Source organism: Galleria mellonella, unplaced genomic scaffold (genome assembly GCF_026898425.1).
Source record: "Galleria mellonella isolate WM207_F2 unplaced genomic scaffold, CSIRO_AGI_GalMel_v1 utg261, whole genome shotgun sequence".
In the NCBI taxonomy this organism is placed as follows: Eukaryota; Metazoa; Arthropoda; class Insecta; order Lepidoptera; family Pyralidae; genus Galleria; species Galleria mellonella.
In genome coordinates, this window is record NW_026442057.1 from 374,670 (window position 1) to 396,466 (window position 21,797).

Genomic DNA, 21,797 nt, shown 5'->3' on the forward strand with positions numbered 1-21,797 from the left:
TGGTAGGCGGATTGGCAATCGCAGTTCGGCTTGGAGATGTTTTAAAGGGACACAGCTGTCCATCCCTCGCCCTCCCTAAGTAGTTTTTTACGACACACATAGGAAAGGAAGCGGTGGCCTATTCTATGCCGGGACCACACGGCTATCTTTAATCATCAATAATGTAACGTAATTATGTTAAGTCTATACTTATAAATGGTCCTTGCTAAACCGCTGTAATATGATGCAAGACACGAGATACACATGCAACGCCATCCGTGAGGTCTCGTGCGGTGAGTGAGGAGGCTTCGTTACATATTGTGACGAGATCAAGGTTATTTCCGAGTTGGAAACCTTAAAGTTTGCTCAGACGAAGGACATTGGAATTTACTGGGTACAGAGGAATAACACCTGAGTCCTCAGGAATGGTAACGCATGGGGGGTATCATGAGCGAAACAGTATACTCTGTTATGTCCATGGTACTGCTCATGTCTATAGGCAACGGTTACCACTTTCCATCAGGTGGACTGTCAGCTTGTTTGTCATTCTAATTTGTATATAAAAAAAAATTGTTTTCGCGGATTTTTAACAGACTTTAAAAAGAAGGCAGTTCTCAATTCGGTTTTGTTTTTTATGTTTGTTATAACTCTGTCAGTTGTTAACCAATTTGAAAAATTTTCCAAATGCTTACAGACTGGTCCCATAGAAATTTTATCAAAATTGGTTAATTTTAATTTAGTTTAATTTTCAAATCTATATAATCGGTTTTACCACAATTAGTCTTTTTTTTCTAAAACATAATCTTAATAATGGAATGATAATTCAAGCGGGCTACCAGTGAGGAATAATATGTTGGGATGAAATCAGGCAGTTGGCTCTTTGTGATAAATTCACCAGGAATAAACCACTATCGTTTTCTCGATGGACTGTATGGAGATTGACTTGATAGATATTATTCAGTTGATGATAATGGAGTGGTAACTACGCCTTTGCTATCGATATATGCTGGCGGGAAACCAGACATTTATAATGGGTATTGCTCAGCTCTACTGACCCATTATGATGAATTTACGCGGAATTAATTACTATAGTTTCCAGGAGTGTCCGCGTGGAGGTCGATCTGAATGGGTATATTGCTAGCAATATTGCAGCTAGGTAATCTCCGTTACTTCCAATATTTTCCTCTTAATATACGTATCGAAGTATACAATTGAGAGATTTTATTGTGACTAAAATTTACTTCGAAGTTTGTCTCTCGTTGGATTTTTTTATACAACTTAGAATGACAAACAAGCTGACGATGACCTGATGGAAAGTGGTAACCGTCACCAATATGAGCGGTACTATGGACATAACAGAGTATACTATTTCGCCACATGTGTCGCCATTCCTGAGGACTCAGTTTATTTCTCTGTACCCTGTAAATTCACTGCCACATCTCACCCTTCAAACCGAAACAGCCATGTAAACACAACTGCTTCACGGTAGTAACACGAATGGAACAGAGATGCCCAAGTAAACGATTTTTGTATAAAGTCTTTCTCTGGTAAGATTTCTCTGGTGTATTCAAAAGTCTGGACATCTTGACCGGTTTCCGGCGACTCAAACGGCGGACTATTGTCGTCCGCGTACAAAAGTCCATCGTATCGCCTGTTACTTTCATTGCCGGCTGCAGTGTAACACAAATTTAATACTTATGGCATCTAATTAAGGCCAAGTGTGTTTACAAGTTATATCCGTTACGTCATAGTGAAACAAAATAAATAAAATATTATTATGGGCGTTGCTGTCGAATTTCATACCGTTTGCTACGTATTCTGTGATTAACATTTTTTTTGGTATTAGAGCACTTTTCTAACAATTAATCAGAAATATTAATAATAGGTATGGGCATCAGCGTCCCTCTTAAAACATCTCTAAAGCCTGACTACGGTTGCCAATTCGCCTGCCAAGTGTGGCAACTACTGACAAAATCCCTCCAAGGGGGAGGCTTATGTTCAGCAGTGGTTAAAGGCTGATATGGTGACCGTGATGATTAATCAGTGAGTTGTTTTTGAATATTGACAGATAACTTCGGTGTTACTACATAAGTTACGGTAAAATTACTTACTTTAAGTTTATTTCAAATTTCCGTAAAATTTTCATTCTAAAATTTAAACTTTTATAATTTAAACATTATTGAAATAGGATTACATGTTTGAAGTATATTTTTTATGGACAGTTTGAAACCATTTTATTATTACGTCAATAGGCAACTATGTAATTTAGATACGCATCTCGAAGAATCTAGATAAACATTGTCGTTCAGGGTCTAGGTACATACTAGACAATTATCATTGCAGTCTATCACGCAACATTACTGTCATTGGTGACCGTAATTTAACTGGGATTATGTAATAAACATCATGTAAGCTAATTAAGGCCAAGTGTACCAGTGTTGCCGTCTCCGTTGTGTTACAAATTAAATAAATACTAAATGAATATTTTTTGGTTAAGTAAATTTTGTATAAATATTTTTGAGTAGTCATTTTTTATTAGTCTACTATAAAATTACCGCTGTCTTATCTCATCTTCACCGCTAGACGGGCAAGTTGATGCTTCGCTAGATGCAGAGGGAGACTTTGTACAAAAGTCTGTTCGTGTTTCTACCGTGAAGCAGTTGTGTTCTTTTATTTAAAAATAATAATATTAAAGTATAATGTACTAAAGTTCAGGCGAATAATTAAATTCTAAGTTGTATTTACAGTTTATTAAATTTATTTATTAAATTTATAAACCAATATTACTATAACTACATTGTTTGTATCTATAATAAGTTTACTATAGTAATCTTTTGGAGGAAACAATAAAGAGTATCTATCTATCTATCTATCTTATTTCAGTTTTTCTCTATCACCGTCTTTTGATAGTTTTTAAATAACCATATCTAAAGAAGGAGCAATAATCGTAACTTGGTATTGAAATCAAACGATGAATCGCATGTCTGTCGTGATATCACAATTTTTGATCAAATACTACATTGCAACGAAAAGTATCGAAAGTATTTGATGTGATCTCAAGTGCTTAGTAGAAAAAAATGTTTTATGTCCTTAGAACCTTTAAAATATTAATTAATGGCATAATGAAACTTATGAACATTATTAATTGTATGAAAATGTATTTTGGACACGTTAGATATAAAAGAATACAACACTAGTTAATCCGCCACTAACTAAAGTTTCATCCCAATCATTTGGATGAGTGGCGGTCTTCCACTGTGCGTTTTTCAAGGCACTTTCTTCCACGCACAACCATTCTTTGGAATCAACTTCCAGTAGCAGTATTTCCGAACCGATACGACAACATAACCTTCAAGAAAAGAATATATTCCTTTTTAAAAGGCCGGCAGCACACCTGTAATGCCGCTGGTGTTGTGGGTGATCATGGGTGGCGGTAGTCACTTACCATCAGGTGAGCCGCATGCTCGTTTGCCCCCTGTCTTGTAAAAAAATCATTCAAAGTAATATTGTTGGTAAAAGAAGTGATGAGAGGACGCAGTGCTCCTAGTTGATGAATCTGCTAGAGTAGTTTGGCTACTGCACAATCTCGGAGCGACGGCCTTAAAAATAAAACTCTCTTCTCCGATAGGAGTGGGAACTCGAAGAAGTATCTATAATCTAAATATACGTTTAGAAAGATCGAGATAAACATCATCGTTCAGGGTCTAGAACTGTACAAGTATAATTGCAGTCCAAGTCCATCATGTAACGTCACTTACTGTCATTGTAATAGAGGTTTATGTACACCATACTAGTCAATTAAGACCAAGTTGGGTCGTATCTATTTATTCTGCATTAAAATAAAAAATAAAACGAAAATATTATAAATACTCATAGATTAAGGATCAGTAGGTATTTTGAGAATAAGTAAAACGTGCAATATTTTTTTTAAATGGATATTTTTTTTTCAAAAATGTTATTGTGAGAATTATAAGTATGCCTTGATAAAACAGTTGTTTTTAATATTAAAAGATATCGTATGTTTTTCTCCGTTAAGTGTTTAAATAAAAATATATCAATACAATTATCATAAATCTTTATAATTAAATTTATAAAATTGTAATAAAATTCAATAATCTTAATATTAGTGTTTTGTGTGTTTATTCTTTCAGTATTATTTATGTTGTAACACTATTTTCACGTAAAAATATTTTTAAATGCACTGTTTTAAATATTTTGATACAAAATACAATCTTATGCCAAGAATTTTCCTTTTTCTTGTGATCGTGTAGCATAAACATTGCTTAACGTATTATTTATGCCAAATTTATTGTAGAGTGTGGGTGTGTTGTAATCATGGTGCAATATGCATTGTTCCGCCATAGTCTGCTTGTTTTATAGCCTAAAATAATTCTGTTTAGAATAATACACAAAATGAAGTATTGATCAAAACTATCTGCGTGAAATTATGACGATACATTATTATAATCTTTGGGTTGTTTGTAGTTTGGCCTTTCTGTCAATTTTTATCGATATTAGTACAGTAATTATAGTTATTTTAAAATATTTCAAAATTTAATAGTATTTTGTACCTATTACACAGCGCCATCTAGCGGTAACCGTATTATTTTCATATTAATAACGTTGTACTATATAATAATAAATATATATTAGGTAGTCTTTATCCGTGACTTCGTCTGCGTGATATATAATTCAGGATAAAAAGCAGTCTATGTCCCTCTGTACCTCAAAACACTAAGTTTCTGCCAAATTTAGTTATGATTAGTCAAGCTATAAAAGCGCCATGAGGTAATAAACAAACTCACTTACACATTTATAATATTAATAAAGATAAGAGTAATGCGACAACAAAAGCACAAAATTCCAATTTCGATATCAAACAAAATTGTAATTTGTTTGTTCTAAAAAATTGTAAATATTTTAATTTATCGACGCTGGGAGACGCGTTATCTTCCCCTTAAGTCGTTAGCGTGTCATCGCTCGGCCGTAGTTAATACCGGCCGTTAATATGTTTACACACAGAACGCGCCCTTAATAGCGTAATGTTTATCTGTTTAGCATACAATATCTCATGACTTTACCATTATGTTAACGTCTTGAACAATGCAGTGCGCTGTTGGCGGTATACGACGCGTGGTTCCGTATATTATATAGGTGCCATCGAAATCATATAAGGGTTGTTCGAGCATTTTTGAAGTAAAAATTTCTTTAGGTACAATAATAATTTTATATACTGGATTTTGCTCGTAGCTTCGCTCGTTTCCATACAAACTTTTATCCCCTATTTCGCCTCTTTATGGATGAATTCTATGAAAGTCAATAAACATATTAATTTTTGTTTTGAATCAAGAGCCTAAAATTTCACGTGTCTCACCTCTAAACTGACGAAATTACAATCAAACTTTCAACTTCCGTTTTACTCCTTTAGGGGTTGAATTTTCAAAATTCCTTTTTTATTAAATTTTGAAACTTAATTCCAAGGTGGGGATTCTTAATTCGTCACTCTTTTTGTGGTTATTTAGTGATTATATCGTAATGGTTTACTGCAATTGTTGATTTCATATTAATTTTGTATTTACTAAAGCTCCTGTCTTTCTTTGCGAGGTAAAAAGTTTACACAGTATATTTCTAGACGTGTGTATACCATAGACTTAGAAGATAGAATTCTGTGATCCCATTTAGTAATTAAAAACACAACATAAATTTTCTATTGCAGTTGTTTTATTTAATTCTTTTATATAGTAATATTTTATACAGAATTTTTATATTTTTTTTTTATACTGAGGTGGCAAACAAGCATACGGCCCACCTGGTGGTAAGTGGTTACCGTAGCCTATGAACACCTGCAATACCAGACGTATTACGCGCGCGTTGCCGACCCTGAAGAAACCTCTTTACCCCCTTTTGAAGAACTCCATTCTGTAGTCTCTTGGGAAACCTCGGCAGGGAGTCCATTCCATAGTCCGGTGTTAAGTTCGCCAAATGTACATAGAATTTTACTGTGCATTAAAGTTTAAATAAATTAATATCTAACCTTGCTACCCCAAGCACTAAACTTATGTGGGATTACAAATTGAAACGGAAAGATGGCGATGAAACAAATTAAAAAAAAGCTTGTAAAAACAAGGTTTGGGCATTTAGTTGCGGATTTCTAAAATTTTATATATTTAACTTTTCATTGCTCCAACACATTATTACCGTATTACAGACCGTATTGGATTAGAGACCGTATTACAGGACTTGTTAAAGAATTTTCAATATTTATAGCGTAGTACAAAATTGGTTTTATTGCTAAGCAATCTCTTCCAGACAACCTTTGGATAGACGGGGGAAAGGGATTGTTAGCAGGAGTTAGGAGTTTGACAGCCCCATTACTAGCAATATGCCTTATTAGGTCGACCTCCACGTGGTTCCCCCTGGAAACTATCGTAAACAGTTATTGTTGAATTTGTCACGATGGGCTAACTGACTTACTTCATCCTCACCTATCATCCTTCACTGGTGCCGGTGTATACCGATAGCGCGGGTGGGGCTACCATTCCATTATCGTCCATTAAAAAAAAAAAACCTTTGGGTAGAAAGAATTAAAGAATAAATAAGTAGGTAATATAAAATCTATTAGTATCAATAAGAATCAATTGGTAACACTGAGAAGTTTTCAATTGTTTTATGATTGTTCATTGTATCCTGAATTGCTTTGTTACATTAAATATCTATGTTTACTCTTATCGACAATTTATAAAAATATCACTAATTAATAAAAATTATAATGATTTTCTATTAAAAAAATGTCCAATCTACCTGAAATATGACGTAATTTTTTTGCTGTATGGTCCCGGCATAGAATAGGCCACCCCTTTGTTTTCCCGTGGGTGTTGTAAGAGGCGACTAAAGGAAGGCGAGGGATGAGCAGCAGCGGCCCTCTTAAAACATATCTAAAGCCTAACTGTGGTTGCCAATCTGCCTGCCAAGCGTGGCAACTACAGGCAAAACCCCCCTAAGGGGGAGGTTTGTGTTCAGCAGTGCACAGTTAAAGGCCGATATGATGACGTGCTTCCAATGTTTAGTTTACATTATTTATTTAAATGTTTTTCGAATGAATTTTGAATGAAACACATTTTGTTTGTCTGAATATAAATAAAAAGTATACATACTAAAGACACTTTTTATCCAGAATTGAACATATACTTTAATTTTTTCAAAATTCTCCATTGTTTTTCATCGACTATTCCGTTTTTCCAATAGACGAATTTTGTTCCCATAATTGTGAAAAAAGAACCCAATCTGGCAACACTGCGTTATTGTCACACCCTTATTAAGAATAGTATTTAGATTAAATTAATTATTATATCAATTATTTTTATGATATTAAATTACATTCTATTGCTACGGACAAAATCGTCCGCGCTATCGTTGTCCCCCGTCCGCTGACTAGTGCGAGCTGACCGCCTTTAACTGCTCGAATTGTAATTTATAATGATCACAAAAGAAAACAACAAAAAAAAAACACTGGCAGGTATATACCTAGTCAGTGTCGTAGATTTATACAATAAAAACCGGCTCGCCTACAAATTGATTCCGCTGTAATGGTCTCAACTCACGACTTATGACTCATCATCGGGTTGATCCACGGGTAGGCACAGTATTACATTGGATACGGTACAACGGATTATGTTTGCTCGCTTTGATTCGTGTTAAGACATACAATTAAATGTACTTACTTTTTTATGCACTCTTTTTTAATGCTATTACGAATAATGCACGCTGCTGGGGTACCAGTGGGGAATGATATGAGTAGATGAGAATGAAGCCTGGTTAGTTGACCTGTCGTGACTAGTACACTAGAAATTAATCACTGTAGCTTGAAATGGGAAACTTGGAGATCGTCCTGACAGGGTATTTTGTAAGCAATGGGACCGCCAGACTCCATAACTGGCAATCCCTTTCCAGTTCTTGATTGTCTCCGCCATTGTATAAAGTTATGAATGCGTATTTCATGTTATATACCATGGAGAATGTGTAATTTCTAGGTGAGGTCAGGGTATTTTGCCAGCAATGGGTTCGCTAGATCCCATTACTAACAGTTCCTTCTCACATCTTGATTGTTCTTACCGTTGTGTTAAATTAAGGTCTCGTACTTCGTGTTAAATATTTTTGATAATATTCTTTCAGGTGGGGTCAGGTAGATGCAGCTCCCCGGGCACAGGACCGCTGTCCCCGGCGGAGGGCCCCCGGTGGCCCCACTCGCACCACCCGCACCCGCTGCACCACGCCTTGCTCTCGTCTAGCGTGAAGCGCGGCAAGGAGCTGTGAGTGAACTTGTTCTACAATATACAGAATGTACAGTGTTTATCTCGGAGTGTCGCTTGGTGGCGCTTTTCGATAATAAAGACTTGTCAAAGTCAGACCAGGATTGCCAGATGCTTTTTTTTTATTTTTACCCAAATGTCATAGAGCCTTTCTCCAGATTAATACGATTTCGTTAACTTTTACCCAATCAAAAATTTGTGTCAGTTTTCACTACGTTTCGCTATATAACCACTATGTGAATAACAAAAAAAAAATCACTTCTCTACACTCGTGACTTCTCCACCTCTTGTAAAGATGGTAGCTTCTTTAGTATATTCTATTAGATTAGCGTATAACAGTATAAGGAAATATATTTAATTTGCATAAAGTACAGAACTTAGATATATTTTATGTACAACCAAAATCATTTAAGTTTAAAAGTCCCCAAATATTGGCCTGAATCGTATCCAGCTCTAAATCGTAATACTGAATTTTTATATCTATAAACCTAATTATAATGTCAATATGTTTATTTGTATTATTGATATGCCCAAAGAAATAAATATTTTTTATACTGCTATACATGGGCTACAAATACCAAAACTGTGAAAAAAATATTAAAATTGCTCTACGCCTATTTCAGTTTTTTCTATAAATTTCGCAATGACGAATATTTTTACCCGGAATTGCGAAAAAAAATTCCAATCTGGCAACACTGATTCAGACCAAGCGAGCGTATGCTCGTTCACCCCATATTTTTCCAATATTTGTTTAACATAAATGTTCACGTGTAAAAATATTTTGAAACCATTCTTTTCGCTACTCGACAGCATTCGTGTACAATTGTATGCTGTTCTCGTCTCTGTTGACTAAAGCGCCACCATTGGAATTAACTTTGTTTGTGTTTTGTATACCATTGATTGTAGCTTTCCCTTGTGGTGATCTAATGGCTCCAATAATTGTGCAAAGTTTGAATTTCCTCCAGTAGTTATTATAACTCTCCTAATGTTACAGCGGCACCGCTCTGACACAGTTGTATTTAAATAATATATTTCAAACAACACCGAACATTTTATGGAGTTTTACAGGATATAGAAGAATAACACCTCAATCCTCAGGAATCGCAATGCATGGGGAGTATCATGGACGAAACAGTATACTCTGTTATGTCTGTGATACTACTCATGTTTATAGGTGACGGTTATATCAGCTTGTTTGCCATTATAAGATGCATAAAAAAGTTTTCCGTTTCTTAAAGGTTGACCGAAATAGATTTCTCTATAAGTGAGCCTTTTATTTTATAAGATTTAATCTTCTTCATGTCTCCAATTATTACAGCAATAACAACAATATTTGTAATAATACACGTACATAATACGTACCAAAAGGGGGAGAAAGGGATTGCTAGCAATAGGGTTTGACAGCCCCATTGCTAGCAATATTGATGGAACGGTAACCCCGCCTGCGCTAACGAGATATTCTGACGGAGCACCAGTGAAGGGTGATTGATGAGAATGAAAACAGGCCAGTTAGCCCATCATGATGAATTCATCAGGAATTAACCATGATAGTTTCCAGGGGAACCATGAGGAGGTCGACCTGGTTGGCTATATTGCTAGCAATGGGATTCTTAGTCTCCATTACTAACAATCACTTTCCCCCCAAGTCTTAAAAAAAAAAATAAAGGGCTACAAAGTTTTTGCTTTACATATTAGTATATACTTAGATGAATAAATAAAGAAAAGATTGATGAATGTGGAAGAAGCGAAAGAGCTTTGTTTGAATCGAAGCATTTGGCGTTCTATTGTTTCTGAGTACCCTAATGGGAGACAGGCGTGATAGATATGTATGTATGTAGGTATGTATGAATAAATAAATGCCTCCTCAGAATCAGACTCAGTGTGTTAAATGGCTCTACAGCTAATATCGTCATAATAATAATAAAAATTTAATATAATCATTACATTGACTTCCCCTCCTTAGAAAAATAAGATTTGTTGACATCTTACAATATCCCCCCCCCCCTCCCGACACTATTTTAAGTACACGACATAATGGAGGTCACTTTAGACATCACTAAGTCTTCCTATAAGATACGCTCGCTGTACCGCAGCGGTGCCATTATAATGGACGACTTCCTGTAAACATATCTACCTTGTTTTATAAACTATTGTCGCCAATTTTAAAAAACAAACAAAAAGAAAAAACAAATATCGAAAACAGTTGTTTTTCTAACTCGTTTGAAGTAACTTATTAAATTTATGGTAGGCTTATCTCAAATGATATGTTTGTGTTTTTTTTTTTTTTTTGATGAAGTAATGTATTTACCTATTTATAGTTTTTTTTTTTTTATATGTACGTCAATAATGTATAACTGGTCGCGTGTATAATTAATAAAAACAATTTACAAAAAAAAAAAAAAAACAACGGTGGAACTAAGTACACAATTGTCTATATAATTGAATCGCTAAATATGTTGCTAAGCGCACTTGAGAATAGCTCGACCATTTCGGGTATTTTTTTTTTTTATTTTTTTTTTCATTCGTTGAAGTACAAGGAAGGTTTTTATGTAGAGAAAATTTGGAAAAAAGTCTCGAAAATACGTTAGAATCCTATTTTTTATTTCCCATATAATAAACAACTAGCTTTTTTTCGCCTGTTACTCCGTACGCGTGGATTTCAGAAGTAGGAAAATTAATAAAATACGACTTCTAGATGGCGTATCTAGATAAAACATAACCCAGTTTTTATGTTAAATATTCAGGAATACAACTGTGAAAATTGCATCCAATTTGGTGTAGTAGTTTTTGCGTGTGGCTAACATACAGTCGCAAAGACAAAATTTCTAAAATTATTCTATTGGCTTCTATTGTTCTTATTAAGACCCGTCACATCATTTTTTTTTTTTTAAATATTTCATGTACAGATGGTCTAGTTACAATTTTATTATATTGCTAAGATTCATAACTACAAATTCAAACATCATATATATTAATATATTATCAATCAATCAAATATTGAATCAAACATATTTTTATCAAAACGTCTGTCGGGTCGCTAGTTTTAAATAATAATTATAATAAATATAATCAATATTTCAAATGAGTTATAATGACAACTATAGAATAGATGGAGCATTTTCTGTGCTACTGTCGTCTGTCGTCTTGTATGCGACATCTCTTCTTAATTTCGATTCCATCTCTCTTGCTAGCATTCAGCAACGTGACTTTCGATATTCCCTTGGCTTATAGTATGTAATAAATGTGTACCTATATACAAGTAATTCCTGTCCCTCTGAGCGGCTCGCGGGCGCCACACACTGTGTTCACGTTTGCCGAACCGCAACCGACCTGCATAATGTGTGTAATACTAATGCATTTAGGATCGTAAGTCGTAGTTGTTGGGACTAGAAAATAGCTGTAATCTGTCTCCATAGAAATTAATGATGAGTACCAATCACGGCATTTCCTAATAAATGCAACATGGGAACTTCAAGAAGAGCATTTATACTTCTTAAAAGGCTGGCAATGCATAGGCTACTTCCCAGGTGTCATAAATGTCCATAGACTTGAGGTTCTTCAAAAAGGGCGTATTAAGGTTTTTTAAGAGTGTTAGCAACACACGCGTGACACCCTTGGTGTTACAAGTGTTCATAGGCTACGGTAACCCCGTTTACTATCAGACGGGCAGTATGCTTAAATAGTAGTATAAAAAAAAAAAGCTGCGGTGATTCCTTATGTAAGGTGAATCGCATGCTCGTTTGATGCCCTATCATATAAAAAAAATAGTAACCCAATTTTGTACAAATTCTCGCAGAAGTACTTTAAATTAAATTAGTAATAAATCGAAATATTTAATTAGCTAATATTTTTTTTATTTGTACTATTGTTACACATCAGTGGTCTGACTGCCTTTTGATCAGATCAATTGTTCGTTTGTTTACCTATTAAGTTCTATTGGGACAGACTATATAGTTGGCATGCGTTTTTTTTTCCAATAAAAATTTAGGTGGGTCATCTATCTGTATTTTATATCTCTGGTTTCGAGGTATATGGCCGACCTATTGATATATAATTACATTATGTACACATATTTTAAATTCACAATTGGGACTTTTAGCGACGCGATTATAGTTAAACAGTACTTACGTACCTGATTTTGTATTGTTGACGTTTCGACGTGTATCAGGTATGTAAGTAAATATTTACCTGTAACTGCGTCGTGTAGTTCTAATTTTAAATCGACAATAATTCAGGCCAGAAGTCTCAAAACACCAGACTTCCTTTTAAGAGACTTGACAATCCTTTTTTATTAAGTGTGGTAACGTGGGACTTGTCAATTTTTAAAAATAATACATTAATTTTTTATATTTTTTATTGATTAATAAAAAAAAGTCTTGATAGTGGATTTAAATGATAATTTATCAACCAAATTATAAAGTTATGACTAACAATTTTATAGCAAAAAAGTATTTGAAAACTTTCAATGTAAAATATGAGGGTAGGTAGGTAAAATTTTTAGTGATTTTTAGATTTATATGTAATGTATTATATAATTAACGTTTTAGTTTCCTATTAGAACATTTTTAAACAAATCAAACAAAAGATGTTTAAAATTGTTCAATTATTACTGAAAATTAACAAATAACTCCGACGTTGCCACATCTAAATAATTTTCGGAATGTACCCTCTTATCGAGTAAAAATTTTATGAATAATGCATGTTTTTTTTTTTTATTTTTATAGTCATAAAATAGCTCAGGAATGTTCTTTCATGTTTATTCTTAGATTATATAGATAGAGTGTCTCCATACAAATACTTCGCCAAAAACAGGTCAACTTTCTTATCTATGTGTTCGTAAGTCAGTTTACCAGTATGTACACTTATATTAAGCATGTGAGAGAAATTTATATTACAAGGTTAAATTGAAAAATAGATTTTAAATTCCTACGAATATATTTGAAAGAACAAATAAACAGTACATAATGATTCGTAATGATGCTTATTTTTTATTCAATACTTTGATTTATATTTCAGTATAAACATAAATAATGTTTAAATCATTGTATATGGCCACAATTTTAATTAATACATCCATATTAATTTATAAGCAAAACGTACATATTCGTGTATGAAAAAATAGTTTCAAATTCCATTAAATAAAAAAAAAAAAAACCATCAGACTTAGGGAATTTTTTTATCAATTACTTGCAACACTGAAAAAAGCCGCGTATTGCTTTGATTAAAAAAAAAAATAGCCAAATGTCAAATTAGATGACAAAATGTTGACATGTTTTTGATACTCAACTATCGCTCTATCTATATAATGTAAGTGTTTATTATATGACATATTGAAATAAAATGTACCATATCAAATGAGGTTTACTATCCGCTTGATAAGATTCATAATATTAAACAAACAAATATGACACTGGGGTTTATTTTGCTGTATGCAGTAATTATGTTACTTCATTAGTCACTACAAATATAGGTGTTAAGGTATCTGTTAATGTTTACATGTCTTGCCTAATTAGGAGTAAAGATATGTAAGTACTCATATAGATGTACGTTTTTTTAATGGGTAATAATGGGGGAAGGGGAGCGGGATGGGATTGTTAGTAATGGGGTCTAACTGACTCATTGCCAGCAATACACCCTATCAGGTCGATCTCCACGTGATCGCCCTCTAGAAACCATCGTGGTTAATTCTAGTGGATTTGTCACGATGGGCTAACTGATCTGCTTTCATTTTCACCTATCATCCCTCACTGGTGCTCCGTCAGCGTATACCGATAGCGCGATTGGGGTTACCATTTTATTATCACTCATTAAAAAAAATGGGTGATAATGAAATGGTAATCCCACTTGCGCTAACGATATACGCTTTCGGGGTACCAGTAAGGGATGATATATGAGAATGAAAAGGCAGGTCAGTTAGTCCATCGTGATGAACACGCCTGGAAATCAGCACGATGGTTTCCAGAGGGGGATCACGTGGTACCTGACAGGGTACATTACTAACAATCCCTTCCCCCCACCCCATATAGATGTAGTACGGTCATTACTGTATCTTTTGGTCCGTACCTTGTAATTTCATTATCAAACAAAGGTAATATGCCAGTGAAATTACAGGGTACAGAGTATCTACAGAATTCGGTTCAGGGGGTCTACCATGAAATGAAATTCTGAATTTTCGTGCTTTTGTTTTCGTGCTCAATTTCATGTTTTTGTTCGTACCAAAATCGACCCAGTAAATGGAGCTTAACATTTCATTTGTCATAAATCCTACCATAAAAGTCCAAAGGAACGATACTTTAGCATTTTTAATATTTTTAAACGGTATATATCAAGTAATTTTAACATAAAATTTTTGTTTCGTTCGGATACGAAATTTCGGAAAACATTTCATGGTAGGCCCTCTGGTTTGCCGAAGATAATGGGAAAAATACAAATGAATTATTAATCTCCTCGCCAAGAGCAGTCCAACAAATCCCTACTAATATTATATACATGAACGTGAGTCTGTTAGTTACTTCTTGGTACTTTAACGTTTTGACAATCGTGAAATTTGGTGTATATGTAGTTTAGGAATTAGAGAAGCGCGTAGGTTACTTTTTTTTATACTGGTCACACCTACAAAGTTGCGGGTAACAATTGCTCTAGCTTGAGATGTATATTGATTCTTGTTTTGTTATGAAATTACATCTGACTCCAATATTTTTATTAATTAATAGTAAACTAGATAATTAAACAGTCTAATTTTCACCCTTGAAAAAAATTTGACAAAAAAAAAACAAAAAGAAACAATCGTATTGATTGTTTCTTTTTTTTGTGGTATGTTTACGGCTTTGGATGTATATTACAATTAGTGATGGGACGTTACTACGAGTCGATCGTGATTGACTAGTGATGCGCCACATACAACTATTATTATTTAAATTTAGAATGCTGTGAATGTTTGTTTGCAGCGATTGTATTTTATTTTATCTTTATTTTATTTTATCTTTACAGTTAGTGATGGGACGTTACTACAAGTCGATCGTGATTGACTAGTGATGCGCCTGAACACAACTATAATTATTTAAATTTAGAATGCCGTGAATGTTTGTTTGCAGCGATGGCCGCAGGTGGTCGGTGGCGTCGCTGCCCTCCTCCGGCTACGGGACCACGCCAGGCAGCTCTAGTTTGTCAGTAAGTGTCCACGCTGTCACCATTGCAAGTCGTCTGCTTGGTTGGGTACTCCTGTTGTGTTACTGCTTTGGAGCAATAGTACTTGTATAGCCGCGTTTCGGTTTGAAGAGTGGGATTTGACGGTGAAATTACAGGGTACAGAGACATTACACTGACCTTAGAAATGACAACGCTTGAGGAGTATCACGAGCGTTACAGAGTACTCTGTAATGTTCATGCTGTTGTACATAGGATTTTTTTATGGATGAAAAAGGAAATGGTAACCCCGCCTGTGCTATCGGTATACGCTGGCGGTACACCAGTGAGGGACGATAGGTGAGGATGAAAAGACGGGTCAGTTAGCCTATCGTGATGAATACACCTGGAATTCGATTCGATTAAAAACGATGGTCTCCAAAGGGAACCAAGATTGACCTGACAGGGTATATTGCTAGTAATGGGGATACCGATCCCTATTATTAACAGTCTCTTCTCCTCCCGGTCATATCTTGTTTACGATGGCGTATCACGATTATGTCATTCGAAAGCAAAATAATACAAATATAGCGATATCATATCAGAAATCAGATCACGGAAGGCATACAGTCAGTCACCGCCAGTCGCAACGGTGAGATGGTTATCAATTGATTACCTATATGCTTTAAATATTAATGATTTTTAGGGTTCCGTACCTTAAGAGGTGAAAACGGAACACGGGATCCTTATAGGATTACTTTGTAGTCCGTCTGTCTGTCCGACCCCTTTTTCTCAGAAAGGCGTGACGGCATCGAGTTGAAATTAATATAAAATACATAAGTCTGCAATCCCTTGTGAAAAAATCATACCTTAAAATCGACGGAATCAATTATACGGTCGTTTGTAGAGTATTTTTTGACATTTGCAAGGGAATAAAAACCTATCCCCATAAGTTTCTTTCTCTTGCAAATGTTCATCAAATGATCATCAGTCATGAAATTTGGTAAGTTTGTAAATATGTAAATCGTAAAAAATATATTTTGTAAATGTTTCAATTATAATTTGTATCTACGGAATCCTCGGTGTGCGAGTTCTATTCGCACTTAGCCGGTTTTTAGCCTTTTGAATTGCAACAATGATGATATCCTTATTTATATGAATGGATCGATTAAAGCCTTCAAATATATGCAATTATATGGAGTCTTTTCGCAGTGATGTCGCGGACGTGATATTTCACTTGGCATATTCTAAGTCGAACAAGTAGTAAGCCCATTTTGAAATTTTGGTCACTCCTTTTGGGATCTAGAAAAGAAAATAACAAAATTTTCTTTCACTTATTTCCCTTTCAATATATTTATTTATTTTATCATTAATACATGTATACGTACGGGGCAGATTTAATGCTAAAAGCGTTCTCTCCCAGTCAACCTTAGGGATGTGTTAGAATACTCGAATGCGGTACTAGTAATAGTTGATATACATACATACCAGAGGGAGACAAAAGTCGTTTGCTTGGGTACCTCTGTTCCATTCGTGTTTCTACCGTGAATCAGTTGTGTGTGGCTGTGTTTCCGTATCACGGGCGAAACAGTATATTTTGTTATGTCCATGGTACTGCTCATGTCTATAGGCAACTGTTTCCACTTTCCATCAGGTGAGCCGTCAGCTTGTTTGCCATTCTAAGTTGTATAAAAAAAGTACTAAAATTTATATTATATTATATTATATATATATATATATATATATATATATATATATATATATATATATATATATATATATATATATATATATATATATATATATATATATATAAGATATACTGTATTATACATGAAGATGAGAGTAGTAGATAATATTAATATATTGATTGGTGATTACATTTTTTTTTGTTTACTTCCGCTACCATTTGTATGTGTACGTTTGTTGGTGTAATATTTGCTCTGTTTTAGATATGTATGTGTCTTTTTATCATTTTGTACCGTGTTGCAGTCACAATGCTCGTCGCAAGAGAGGCTGCTGGCGGTGCAGGCGACGTGCGAGCCACCGCCGCGCGCCCCCTGCCCCCACTGCCACCAACACCAGAACTCGCTCAAGTAACTAAACTGCTACATGATCTCTATAACTCTTGTCTTTTTTAGCTGTTGTAAATTGCTTGCGTATATCCCGGTTTTTAAGGAGGTGAAAATATAATGGTAACCTTGTTTGCGCTGTTGATACATGTTGGGGGGGCTACCAGCGAAAGATGACAGGCTAGGATGGAGCCAGGTTAGTTGGACCATCATAATGAATTCAGAGGGATTTAAGAACGATAAATGCAGGCTATATGCAGTCCATAGGCTACAGCGACTGTTTACCAGCAAATGAGCTGCATACTCGCTTGCTATCTTTTTAGTATAAAAAAAGATACTTTTTAACGAGGACTGAGTGGAAGTCGGTCTGACGAGAGTCCATTGAAATGAAGTCGCTAGACTGTTGTCGACAATACTTTCTCCTCCAATAAGTTTCAGTTAAAAATGTGACATAATTTGGTAGTGAAATTGTCCGGTAATGTTATTCAGGATTTTTCTAAGTCATTAGGGGTTTTTTAATGGATGATAATGGGCTACCCCGCCCGCACTATCGGTATACACTGGCGGGGCACCAGTGAAGGATGATAGGTGAGAATGAAAAGGCAGGTCAGTCATAGTGATAAATACACCTGAAATTCAGCACGATGGTTTCCAGGTGGGACCACGTGGAAGTCGACATGACAGGGTCATGTCGACATTCCTTATAGTCACTAGGGTTGGTAATCCTCTAATTGTGGAACAAATTCAACAAATAAAATATTAATTATTTAAATATTAAATTTGAAAAATGCATATCTAAATTCATTTGTCTGATTCGTGTCCGCGTATTGCAATTCGTAATAACAAAAACTTGTAACATCACTACGTTGGCTTCTGGTGTATTAAACGTATTATTAAGCGTACAGTTGCGGTAATATCTTATTGCTTATTGTTAATTGGACTGTATAAATATAGCTGTTAATATGTAATATTTTTATTTGTACCCTCTGCAGTAGCTCGCAAGGCAGCGGCATGAACAACTGGGCGTCGCTGTCAGACAGCGGTGGCAGCGGACACGCGGCGCGTGCACCCTCGCCGCAGAGTCCCGCTCGACGGGTGCGCTCGCGCAGCCTCAGGTAACGTGGTACACCACACTCACATACAGTACACGCAATACATGCACAATACTCACCGCACTCACATGCAATTCACACGCAATACACATCACATTCACACGCAGTACACACTGCTATCACACGAAATACACACCGCTATCACACGCAATATACGATGCACCCAGACGCAATACACACCACATACACACGCAGTACATACCGCATTCACACGCAGTACATACTGCATTCATATGCAATATACACCGCACTCACATGCAATACCCATCACATTTACACGCAGTATGCACCGCATTCATCCACAATACAATACCCTCCAATAGCAATTGTAAAGTTAACGTCGCGTTTAGTCAGTCCTAACCGAAATTCTTGAGATTATGGCCACATTGATCGTGTTCTATCTGAAAGAGGAGCAACTGTCTCCGAAAGAACATGAAGTGGAAGATGCCAGTAAGGGAAAGGGATCTTCAGCACTCGGTGCTCTCTGCTTATCCTGAAAGAGACATGGCGACTATTTATTAACCGACTTAGAAGGAGTTTCTCAATTCGGTCTTATTTTTTTTATTTTTGTTACCTCATAACTCCCTAAGTTCTAAACCGATTTGGAAAATTCAGATTTTATCTGAAAGGATATGCTTTCAGAATGTTTCCATAGAAATGTTGTCAAAATTGAATGAGTAGTTTAGTTTTTAGATAAAAATAACTGGTCTTGTCACAATTGAAGTCGGTTTTTTTGTGGGACCCAATGTTTAATTGTTACTGAATTATTGTGGCAGCTCGCCGTCGCGGTCGCCGGGCGGCGGCGCGGGCGCAGCGGGCGAGGCGCGCGACGACGCGGTGTCGGCCATGTCGGCGCTGTTCGCCGCCAGGTTCCCCGCCGCGCAACGAGCCATGGATGACAAGTATGTTTGTTCTTAAATACGCCAGATGTCGTTCTGTCTACTTTGACGTCAATATTCATTGAGAACGTTTGTATTGGCAGCTAGGAACAGTGTGTAGATATGGAAAGAACAAAAATGCGGATTTTACGTGTTTCTGAGCAGTTTTTCTTTCCGCAAAAACTTTTTACCCGATTTGGTTTCCGCAAAAACTTTTTACCCGATTTGGTCCAGCAAAATATAGAGTTTTCTCAGTACTACTTAATTATCTTACTAATATTATTAATGTTAAAGTGAGTTTGTTTGTTACCTCTTGGCGTCTTAGTGGCTTAACCAATTACTATGAAATTTAGTATACACATACTATATTGGTTGGAGAATAACATAGGCTACTTTTTATTCCGGTCACGCGAAGTCGCGGGTTAAAGCTTATTCATATATTTTTATTATTTCTAAGTAAAACGAATAACGCTTTTTGTATTGTTCTTCAGATTGAGAGCCCTGATAGAAGAAGTGACCGAATTAGACAAGAAACCAGATCGGCCGCCGATAGAGAGATTTGTCCAGAGACAGGTGGGTTTGTTTGTGATTGTCCTCTCTGTAATTAATATCTAACTTGGTTCAATACCACTTCCTAACATCAAGCTGCGCCTCCTGAAGGCATTTTTTTTGTACTTTTTCCCTTTTTAAAATAAATTTATGAACTTGGATGAAATGGGTGACCATTTTATTATTACTCATTAAAAAGTACGAGAGAGGAGGTTAAACTTTTACTAAGTGGAATATATTTACAGTACAGCATTTATCATTATTCCTATATTAAGCTGAGCCTGTCCTGTAGGAAACAGGATTCGTATCATCGTATACATACATACAGAAATTAACATAGGCTTTCTAGTAGGACAGATAAATGTTTACCTACAATTTTTTTTTCTTTTTTTAAGTTGGGTAACAATGATCTCTTTTTTCGCGTTGCAGGTATTGGAGATGGCTCGCGACTGCCTGCACAAATCCGAGTCCAAACAGGTGACCAGCAGCTATTTCTACGATATGGCGGACAGCTTGGACCGGTTACTGGCGGAGGTCAGTTTGTATTAATTGCACAGTCATTGGTTTTATTGTTTGATTTTCTTTAACTTCAAATTATTGTCATTCATTGGTATCTCGTCACTATATAGCAATGAAGGTGAGGATACCAACCCTTTTTTTTTAAATACAATTTTATATTATAAAAAAAATAATTATTTTATTATAAAAAATAAATTGAATATTTTTCAAAAAATTTAGGGTAATATTTTTGGTTTTTAAAATGATACTAATTGTGTAGTAGTTTTAATACATTGCTGCAGTTTCCAATGTTCACGGATTTGGCCGTCAGTGTTCTTTTGTTATGCAACATAGAATGACAAAAAAACCTGATGGAAAGTGGTAACCGTCGCCTATAGACATGAGCAGTACCATGGACATAACCTATCTGTTTCGCCCATGATCCTATGCGTTGCTATTCCTGAGGACTGTTTGCATGGCTGTGTTTCGGTTCAAACCGAAACGGTTTGAAGGGCGAATATGGCGTGAATTTACAGGGTTCAGAGGAATAACACCTAACTGTTTCACGATTGAAACACGAATGGGATAGAGGTGCCCAAGCAAACGACTTTTGTACAAAGTCTTCCTCTGTTTGTACAGTCACGTTGGTAGACGTAATCATAAAAAAAATTATGTCATTGTTTTATAACTACGTTTGTTTGGTCTGGATGGATAAAAATAGATTTTTTTTTCTTTATATGTTTATATGTTTAAAAAAAATATTTAAGTTTGTCTACTAATTGTCAAGTGCAAGCGCTTCCTCTCTCGTTTCACCACCCCTGGGATCAGTACTGTAGTAATGAAGCGATGTGTGGTTGTTGGTTGCAGACGCGCGAGAAGTCGGCGGAGGCGGGCGCGCAGGTGGCGCCGCTGGTGACGCGGTTGGTGCTGGCCATGGCGCGGCCGGCCCGCCTGCTCGAGTGCCTCGAGTTCGACCCCGAGCGCTTCTACCGCCTGCTCGAGGCCGCCGAGGGCCAGGCGCGCCACATGCAGGTACTGCCGCCCTGCCTCGCCTGCTCGAGTGCCTCGAGTTCGACCCCGAGCGCTTCTACCGCCTGCTCGAGGCCGCCGAGGGCCAGGCGCGCCACATGCAGGTACTGCCGCCCTGCCTCGCCTGCTCGAGTGCCTCGAGTTCGACCCCGAGCGCTTCTACCGCCTGCTCGAGGCCGCCGAGGGCCAGGCGCGCCACATGCAGGTACTGCCGCCCTGCCTCGCCTGCTCGAGTGCCTCGAGTTC

General features: G+C 36.1%; 1 protein-coding gene across 1 annotated transcript in view; it reads left to right on the forward strand.

The window, feature by feature from the left end:
- LOC113521053 (microtubule-associated serine/threonine-protein kinase 3) overlaps nucleotides 1-21,797 on the forward strand; it is a 94,766-nt gene that overhangs the window by 37,223 nt on the left and 35,746 nt on the right. The window contains exons 4-11 of the mRNA XM_052895031.1: nucleotides 8,152-8,288; nucleotides 15,383-15,458; nucleotides 17,406-17,509; nucleotides 18,478-18,600; nucleotides 19,374-19,499; nucleotides 19,967-20,048; nucleotides 20,454-20,558; nucleotides 21,390-21,554. Of these exons, the coding sequence (XP_052750991.1) occupies nucleotides 8,152-8,288; nucleotides 15,383-15,458; nucleotides 17,406-17,509; nucleotides 18,478-18,600; nucleotides 19,374-19,499; nucleotides 19,967-20,048; nucleotides 20,454-20,558; nucleotides 21,390-21,554 (918 nt within the window). The remainder of the gene's footprint in view (nucleotides 1-8,151; nucleotides 8,289-15,382; nucleotides 15,459-17,405; nucleotides 17,510-18,477; nucleotides 18,601-19,373; nucleotides 19,500-19,966; nucleotides 20,049-20,453; nucleotides 20,559-21,389; nucleotides 21,555-21,797) is intronic.